General features: G+C 39.9%; 1 protein-coding gene across 5 annotated transcripts; it reads left to right on the top strand.

The window, feature by feature from the left end:
- Nucleotides 1-4,039: 4,039 nt before the first annotated feature.
- GPR85 (G protein-coupled receptor 85) lies at nucleotides 4,040-9,481 on the top strand. 5 transcript variants are annotated; one of them, XR_009352940.1, is made up of 5 exons: nucleotides 4,040-4,329; nucleotides 4,786-5,456; nucleotides 5,618-5,735; nucleotides 6,848-6,937; nucleotides 8,049-9,481. XR_009352940.1 is itself a non-coding variant. In XM_059171613.1 (4 exons), the coding sequence occupies exon 4, from the start codon at nucleotides 7,018-7,020 to the stop codon at nucleotides 8,128-8,130; it is 1,113 nt and encodes a 370-aa protein (XP_059027596.1). In that variant the 5' UTR covers nucleotides 4,040-4,329; nucleotides 4,786-5,456; nucleotides 5,621-5,735; nucleotides 6,848-7,017; the 3' UTR covers nucleotides 8,131-9,481. The 5 variants fall into 5 exon arrangements, 4 of the variants coding, with proteins under 4 accessions (XP_059027596.1, XP_059027594.1, XP_059027595.1 ...); XM_059171613.1 differs by having other exon boundaries at nucleotides 5,621-5,735; nucleotides 6,848-9,481; XM_059171611.1 differs by having other exon boundaries at nucleotides 6,848-9,481.
- The last annotated feature ends 278 nt before the right edge of the window (nucleotides 9,482-9,759 follow it).

Genomic DNA, 9,759 nt, shown 5'->3' with positions numbered 1-9,759 from the left:
TTCATTCACAGGATCACATTTAAACAATGGGTAAAGGAAGAAGAGGTGTAAAGACTTCTAGAAGAAGAAGGCATGCTATACTCATTTAAATAACTACCACTTTGTTCTTAGAACATCAAGGGAATCCATTAAAACCTTTATCATCAAGACAGTGCTGTCATTAATAGCAAAATTGTTTCTTAGCCTGACTTTATAAAACTTTACACCTGTGCCCCTCACTTATTAATCCCTGTCTGACTTGCTCTTCTGAAACTATTCTCTCAAAAGTTGCTAATTTCACCAAATCCAATGATATATTCTCATCCCTCTTCCTTTTAAACTTCCTAGATACAACTTACACTTGATGACCACAGCCTCCTTGAAATTCTCTCCTTCCTCAGAGTCTGTGACTCTGGTTGTCCTCCTTCATTTCAGTTTGTTCTATTTCTGGTTCTTCCATTTTCCTTCCTATTTCTTAAATGGAGGCATTCCTTTCATTTTTCAGTTTGCCCAGAGGGAGCGGAACGGGTTTTGGTTTTGGTTTTGTTTTTTAACCTCAGCCTCCGCTTCTCTCAACAATCTCTCCCTTGGCAGTGTCATCCAACCCTTATCGTAGGTCTACTGTCATCCATGGGTACTTCCTGAATTTGGGCTCTTTACTTCCAACAGCATATACATCAATACTGGGATGTTCCACCAGCATTTTACATTCAATATGTCTAAAATTAACTCGGAATCTTGTTTACTGAACCAACCCTCTCTTTTTTTTACTTTTGCTGCCTCAGTTAATGATGTCTCCTACCTCCCAGTTACTCAAGCTCCAAACCTTAGAGTCAACTCTTACTCTTCCATCTCCCTTGCTTCCCTTATTTAATCACTTGATTTAAAAAAGAAAAAATGTGGCTTCTACTTCCTCTTAACAATCAAATCCATCCCTTTGTTTCTTGTCATCCCAGCCCCTCGGCTTCTATCCAATTACGCTCTCCCTACATTGCTGTCGCTGCCAGCACACGGGTCCTTTCTCTTCATTTTTCATTTCTCGCGAGATCTAGCTCAATGACTCCTTCGGAGGAGAACCTCAACACATATTTGTTAAATGAAGTCAATAAAGGAACAAGTTTTCAGAGAGAAGGAAATTGTCAACATAAAGGTTAGGGATGGTAAATAACTATATTTTTAAAAGCCTGGATCTTAAATCGAGAGAGAAGTTCTTAGAGATGCTAGCCTTAAAATTAAAAAATGAATTATATCAACGCTTTGAAACCGGCTTTGTGACAGAGGAGAGAGAAAAATCTAACAAATCAATCTTTTAGCATTTTGAAAAGGAACATGCCAGATTCTTTATCTTTTTAGAACTCATTAAAATTCTGAAGAACTCTCACTGTTTGAGGTGTTCACAATTATGGTGATTCCTGGCTCCTAAAGCACAATTTTTTAAACCCAGTGGCAGTTTTGGGGTCTAGAGCATTCTTTCACTTTGTTGTTCCTCAAGCAGGTAGAGCCCTAGAAACTCACAGTTACTTAGATGTCACAGTGAAAAAGGTTACTTTTTGCAACAGACTAAGGAGTGAAAACCATTATCAAAAATAAATGCATTGGGGAGCTTAGGTGACTCAGTCAGTTAAGCGTCTGCCTTGGGCTCAGGCCATGATTTCAGGGTCCTGGGATCGGGCTCCCTGCTCAGCAGAGAGTCCGCTGCTTCTCCCACTCCTTCTGTCCTTCCCTGCCCCCCCAATACCCCCCCTCTGTACAGGCACACTCTTTCTCTCAAATAAATAAAATCCTTTAAAAAAATAAAAATAAATGCAAAATCTCCCTTTCTGTTGGCCACTTGTTCCAGGTTAAAGAATTTTTTTTTTTTTAAGATTTTATTTATTTATTTGACAGACAGAGATTACAAGTAGGCAGAGAGGCAGGCAGAGAGAGAGAGAGAGAGAAGCAGGCTTCCTGCGGAGCAGAGATCCCGATGCGGGGCTCGATCCCAGGACCCTGAGATCATGACCCGAGCCGAAGGCAGCAGCCCAAACCACTGAGCCACCCAGGCACCCCTAAAGAATTTTTTAAATAAGTTCTTGGAAAATGTTTCCATGTTAGTCCCTGATGAGAGCTTTCTTATCAAAATAACTTCCAGAACATTTATAAAATGTCTCTTTTTCAGGGCGCCTGGGTGGCTCAGTGGGTTAAAGCCTCTGCCTTTGGCTCGATCCCAGGGTCCTGAGATCGAGCCCCGCATGGGGCTTTCTGCTCAGGGGGGAGCCTGCTTTCTCCTCTCTCTCTCTGCCTGCCTCTCTGCCTACTTGTGATTTCTGTCTGTCAAATAAATAAATAAAAATCTTAAAAAAAAAGTCTCTTTTTCATATAGTTTTAGATTTTGTTAAGAATTGAGAATATCAAAGATGTGTTTTTAAAGTTTTAGAGAAAAGCTTAAAGCAGAAGAGACAGCACTTTAAATGAATGACTAAAAGATCTTTTCTTAGAACATTTTCGGCCTAACCTATCTTTCTCTGCATTTGCCAAGGATTATTTATTTCCTGACACATATTTTTACATAAACAATGCATAGAACGAAAATACTGCATTTACCTATCATGAGCTGTGCATCACTTGGCAAAAATCTGATGTGTCTGTCTGATTAATTTTGAAAAGAAGATAATTGCTGCTTTAAATAAAGTTGTATTTATTTATTATAAGAACCATATTAAGCAAATTACACTGGTCTTCCTAATCTACTGATCAATAAATTTAATGTAATATGCAAAAAACTTGAAAAACTTTAGACTCCTTCAAACCCAGGATGTCCAGTATTTTGCTGTTGTTTGCTTTGTCCCTTTAGTCCTAACCCTACAATCAGTTTTGCTAGGTTTGGTGATATAAGGAATCAAAAAGAAATTAGTTAAGATCAAATAAGGTTATAATCTGACCCATTTGAAGCAATACCTTTACATTAACTTAAGGATGGTATGAAATTTTTGTCAGCTATTAAATATATTTTTAAAACAATTCCTGTTCATTTAAGTTGCAGACTTCAATGTTTTCTCCAGAAGAGTTAATGAACTGAAGGGAAAATATCTCATTAATTTCTTGAGCCCCCTTGTGAGGCAAGAAAATGACATTCTCATCTAACAGCTGGAAAACTGAAGAACTAGTGAATGTAACTGCACTCAATTGCAAAGGAAAATAATACTCTAATACCCAAGGAAGTAGATATGAAATAATATTGCAGAAACACACATTCCCCTCTTATTTTTTAAGGAATCAATACCTGCATCTTAAAGTATGAGGAGAGTTAAACCCTTGGATCTTGGCCCTATACCTTTTGGCAGAGTAAATTATTGCCTCACAGCCTGGCAGTGCAGTCACCCTTTTAATTTACTTTTAAGTAGTTTTTCTCTAATCCATACAACCTAAGATCTGGCCAATCATGAATCCTAAGCAAACTTATTTAAATCAGTTATTCTGTAGATTTTTAAACTGTAAAATTTCAGGAAATAATAACTTTGCAAAGTACATTGAGACCCTAATTGGGAAGTAAAACAGAACTAATTGAATTGATTTGTAGTTTCACAAAAATGAACTTGGAATTTGCGAAACATCATACAGTTTTGAGATCTTCTGAATTAGTTTTGCAAAAAAGTGGAATGTCTCACTTGAATGGAAATGCCCTCAAGTTACTTCCAGAAATGCTGGAGGATTGATTTTTCTAGGTTAAGGGAATGCAAAAGTTAGGTGCTTTGTATGTATTTTTTCATTTTTTTGTTTCTGTTTTTTTAAACAAATAATTATCTATCTTTTACATGGGTTTAGAATATCCCAAAACAAATCAGGAATACGGAACATCATTTCACTATTACCAACATAGGGCTTTGTGTAATGACTGTGACACCATGACAGTGAAGTATTCATTTTTAAGCTTTAAACAGACAAAGCTTTACCTCAGTGTGTCCAATAGAAATACAATATGTAAATTAACCCATATTATCTGTATGCTGATTGGCTTGAGTTCGCCCGAATGTCACAATCTCACCACCCAGCAATGAGGTATTTTACTGCTGTCTGGAGATCAAATTATTACTGTAGAGAAGATCTTTATTTTTTCTGTTTCATTAACAGATTATTATAAAGCAATAAGCATGCAGGAGGAGAAGCAGACGTTTTACATTGGGAGTTAATGAAAGCACGTCTGCTTGTTTTTTGGAGATGGGGAGTTGTTTAAAATCTTATACCACCCCCATAAACAAAACTCTTCGGAAATGGTAAAATAAGGAAATGCATGATTCCAGAGGCATCCCTAAGCACCCAGTTGTCAGGCTATGTGGTGTCTTGTGATATCATCGGACCTTTTGGATGGGTGTAAGTTTTATGAATTCGTTATATTCCTAGTATTTTTCTTCCGTGAAAACAGAGGGGGAGGGAAAGGAAACTCACACACACAACCGCTTTGACATTACCAATGTATCGGGTCAGCTGTACTTGCAAGAAGGAAAGAGAAAGGCTGTTGCTCGGTGGGGTGGAATACGAGGAATAGTCATTTAAAATTTTTCTAAGCCTGAGGATTCTATAGTCATAGTCCTTAAGGCAAAATGGATGTAAATCATTTTGCAGTTGTCCTCCGAACTTAGCTTCCCCCTAGTTAACATATATTTGCGTACATTTGAGAATAGAAGATGACTAACAAAGACAGGGCTGCCCTAACCTGCTTTCCCTTTTTCCCCATTGACAAGGTTTTCTTGACGGCACTTTTATATATATATTTTATTTAATTTCTTTTTCTTTCTTTCTTTTTCCTCCCCCTTCCCCCACGCCCAGGCTAACCTGCAAATGCAAAGGTCAGCTGGGGAAATCATTAAAAAGGAAATCTAAAAGAAGCTTCCAATGCATTGGACCACCCAAAAGAGAAAGGAAGGAAATGTTCGGGGAAGACTAGGGTTCCGGGAAGCTGAAGAGGGGGCGAGCGCCCCCAACACTACGGCTTCTCCTGGCGTTGCCCTAAGGGAAGAGGGTGGGCCTGAGGTCCTGAAAAAGCCTTTCCAAGCCCCCACTTCAGTTGTGGGGAGGGAAAAGTTCAGTGGCAGCCAGAAGGGGACAAAAGCCTAATTTTGCCAGTTCAACAGGACAGCAGAGTCAATAAACGCTGCCAGCTCTGGAAACGGGTCGAGGCTCCTGTTGGCTCCACAGAGGCTGAAGCAGCCCTCGCCGCCGCCCTCGTCGCTGCTGCCGCCGCTGCCGCCGCTGCCGCCGCCGCCGCCGCCGCCGCCGCCGCCGCCGCCGCCGCCGCCGCCGCCGCGGCCCCTGCGTTACTGGGGGAGACGGTGCCGCTGCGACAGGGGAGGACGCGGCTGGAGCTCAAGGAGGCTCCAGCGCGCAGGCGCCGCCGAGCCTTGCCTGGATGCTCAGTCAAGGCACTAAGGCAAAAAAAAAAAATCAGCAATTTATAGAAAGAAGAAGCTATAGTCTGTCGGGATATCCAACACCAACAGGTAGGAGGATATACTCTCGGTTAAGTTTGGGGGGAGGGGGGCGCACAATGTTGATGAAACTGCAGGTTCACCGGCACCGAACCCTCCTTGAGGTTTTTTGTTTTTTGTTTTTTTGACAATAAACTGCATAATGGAAGTACATTCAGACAATGCATCTTCAGTAGGGCTTATTGAGAGCTCCATTTCTGGAAAGCGTTGCAAGACTGAGGAATATCAGACTGCGAATCACCGGGAACAGTTCCCTTGCAGCACAGAAGCAATCTCTCTCCCCATCTTCGCGTATGTAATGCATGTCTCTCTCTCCCCTCCCCCTCCTCCACCCCACATTATAAATCCAGGGGTGGCGGATTTCAGGTTTCGTAATGTTGCATGATGTGATCGGTATTTACCCGGGGATGTACTGGTGGGGAAATTAAAATCGTCGAACGCGGTTTTGCCTGGGCTTCCATCAGTATATTCCGGGCTAGTGAGAAGTGGCAAAGGAAACATGCTTCGTGGGAATAACAGAGGAAGCCGATTTTCCTGGTGTGGCTCTCAGGCACCCAGGAGACAGTGTGCATTTTGTTTTAAAATGAAGCCACTGGCGATTTGCAACAAAGATTATCAGTGTAAATAGGAAAGGCTTAATTGCCGGAGAAATACAGGTTCATGTTAAATTCATTTGAATCCAGGCAGCCAAGGTCTACAAATGGAAGTGCATTATTCCTCTGGGTGTGTTTCCCTGCCCAATATTTACATTAACCGTTTTTAATAATCATGTGGGTTTAAAAGAGAAAAGATTTACCAAAAATGGGGGGTGGGGTGGGGAGGGAAAGACAAAAGATTAAATCACATCAAATACGGGATAACTTCCTATTAATTTCGGAGTCTAATGTTGAAATTGTGCTTTAAGATGAATCAACAAATACTCTTCTTGCAATATGCAGCATGAATAGTGCCACTTAAGTTAAAAGACATATTTTGCAAGGGCTCTTTAATCCATATCAGCAGGAAAGCTGCCTGTAAAACACTGACAGATACTAACAGAACTCAGATAATGTAGGCAATCTCGTCTCTGTCACCTACCAGCAATCTTGTGGATTCCATTGTAACATTAGTGATTATTCCTGGACTGGCATATTTTATGACTGTGGAACATTTTATTCCTTCTGTCCTAAAAGTACCCATTCAAATTTACGAACCCTAATATAAGGGCATTTTACAATTCATCTAGTTCAGAAAACTAAACAAGCCAATTTTCTGAAACCTCAAACAAAAATACTTACTAAAGCAAATATTATTATTCAAAATTAAAACTTTATTTGCTTCCCCGTAAATGAACAGCTTTATGTTAGCACTGCCTGACATCATTACTTGTTAACTTAAGAACTGATAGCTCATTTTTTTTCCAGATATTCTGATGGCAAATCAAATGGAAGAAAAGAGGAAGCATGACTGCAGATCACATCAGTTCTCTTTGTGGATTACATTTTCAGTAAAATGTATGGATCTATCTTATCCTTGTTCTTATATCTAGATCATGAGACTTGACTGAGGCTGTATCTTTATCCTCCATCCATCTATGGCGAACTATAGCCATGCAGCTGACAACATTTTGCAAAATCTCTCTCCTCTAACAGCCTTTCTGAAACTGACTTCCTTGGGTTTCATAATAGGAGTCAGCGTGGTGGGCAACCTTCTGATCTCCATTTTGCTAGTGAAAGATAAGACCTTGCATAGAGCACCTTACTACTTCCTGTTGGATCTTTGCTGTTCAGATATCCTCAGATCTGCAATTTGTTTCCCATTCGTATTCAACTCGGTCAAAAATGGCTCTACCTGGACTTATGGGACTCTGACTTGCAAAGTGATTGCCTTTCTGGGGGTTTTGTCCTGTTTCCACACTGCTTTCATGCTCTTCTGCATCAGCGTCACCAGATACTTAGCTATCGCCCATCACCGCTTCTATACAAAGAGGCTGACCTTTTGGACGTGTCTGGCTGTGATCTGCATGGTGTGGACTCTGTCTGTGGCCATGGCATTCCCCCCAGTTTTAGATGTGGGTACTTACTCATTCATTAGGGAGGAAGATCAATGTACCTTCCAACACCGCTCCTTCAGGGCTAATGATTCCTTAGGATTTATGCTGCTCCTTGCTCTCATCCTCCTAGCCACACAGCTTGTCTACCTCAAGCTGATATTTTTTGTCCACGACCGAAGGAAAATGAAGCCAGTCCAGTTTGTAGCAGCAGTAAGCCAGAACTGGACTTTTCATGGCCCTGGAGCCAGTGGCCAGGCAGCCGCCAATTGGCTAGCAGGATTTGGAAGGGGTCCCACACCACCCACCTTGCTGGGCATCCGGCAAAATGCAAACACCACGGGCAGAAGAAGGCTCTTGGTCCTAGATGAGTTCAAAATGGAGAAAAGAATCAGCAGAATGTTCTATATAATGACTTTTCTCTTCCTTACCTTGTGGGGCCCATACCTGGTGGCCTGTTATTGGAGAGTTTTTGCAAGAGGGCCTGTAGTACCAGGGGGATTTCTAACAGCCGCTGTCTGGATGAGTTTTGCCCAAGCAGGAATCAATCCTTTTGTCTGCATTTTCTCCAACAGGGAGCTGAGGCGCTGTTTCAGCACAACCCTCCTTTACTGCAGAAAATCCAGGTTACCAAGGGAACCTTACTGTGTTATATGAAGGAGCATCTGGAAATCTTTAGCCTTGTGAAACACTAACCTTCTCTGCTAAGCAATCGTGGCTTGTAGCCATATCTTGAGAAGAAAATCAAGAATGGGATCAGCGGTTATAAGGATTTGGGCAACATTCTGCAGTATTTGCAATAGTTCACCTATAATCCTATTTTAAATCTCAGAGTGATCCTGCTGACTGCCGGCGAAGGTTTGTAATTAAGAAAGGACTGAACCACTGCCCTAAGTTTCTTTCTGTGGTTGAAAACTAGATAATGAAAGTAGCAGGTGCTAAGTATCAGTGCTAAATGCTGTGTATATCACTACTTATGAAAAAAGAAAAAACATCAAAAAAACAATTAGCATTGGACATCTTAATAAATTAAGTTGACATGAGGTAAATGTGTTGATAAAAACTAATTTTAGAAGTTTGAAGACTTTAAAACATTTCATACTATTATTGTTTTGCAAAAACTAAAATATTTGGGGACTTAAAGTACTGTAAGCCACTAAAGACGTGCCATGAATTATTGGATTATCACACTTAAAAATTCGCCTTGTAAGTTTGGGGGAGCATTCCAAAGCAGTATATTGGTTTCAATTAGAGTTTACTCTTTTCTTTTTTTTTTTTTGTATTAATACGTTACTATTTCTAAATACCACTTTCCTTACCTACTAGTGAAATTGCTAGCATTGAAGTGTATTATGTGGTTTTTGTTGATTTGGTATAAAGTTTTTCCAATTCATTTATATTTTACAAATGCTAGATATTGGTCTAGGAGGCAACATTAATGGTACCAAATGGTCACAACTGAGCAGTTCTAATAATGCAGAATAAACACATGTTGCCTTAAAGGGTTATCTAGTATCTTTCATCTTATTTAGCATTGGAGCAAATAGTCAAGGAAAATCGAATCAGTAACTGGTCATGGTCATGCATCTGGAAGTGCATGGACGATCATTTAATACTCTTTTTCCTTTTTCCTCACATGATTTGAAATTTAAGGTGCACATCACTGGGATAATGAGATTTTCTTCTGAGGTGTGCTACCCATTCTAGTGTGTTCTAAGAAGCAGGCAGTTGATGTATGTTTATATTTTAAATCAGCTGTCAAGGGGAGACCACAGCCTTAGTAAGACATCCTGCACAATTTGAGAAGCATTTATTCTACCGACGGCACAGTCTTGTTTATACTTTCTGCACATTCAGTGTATTGGTCGTTTAAATTATTTCAGTTTTACCTTGTGAAAGCTTATCATATGATTTCTGGTATTTTAGAAATACATTAGAGTCTGTGAGTCTCATTCTTTAAGATACAGATGTGTGAATTTCAATATAAAGTTGCATTTGCCAAAATTTACCCGTGTAGCCTGTTACTTTTCTTGGAATAAATTTTACTTTTTTGGCAATTAACAATTTCTTTTGACCTGGGAGGCAAGCACAAACTAGGAAGTCTAGCTTTATTATGGTTTTGCTTATTGACTTTTTTGTAGCTACTGTATTTTGGTACTGGAAATGCACAAATGATAGGGAACTTAAAGATGATAAACTGACAAATAATATTATCTACAAAAGCATTATTTGGTAGCTTATCATAGTTATCCCTCTATTTATTTTTACAAACCAGTAATGTTTAGA

This window comes from Mustela lutreola, chromosome 4, assembly GCF_030435805.1.
Source record: "Mustela lutreola isolate mMusLut2 chromosome 4, mMusLut2.pri, whole genome shotgun sequence".
NCBI classification, from domain to species: Eukaryota; Metazoa; Chordata; class Mammalia; order Carnivora; family Mustelidae; genus Mustela; species Mustela lutreola.
This window is presented reverse-complemented; position numbering and strand designations above follow the sequence as displayed.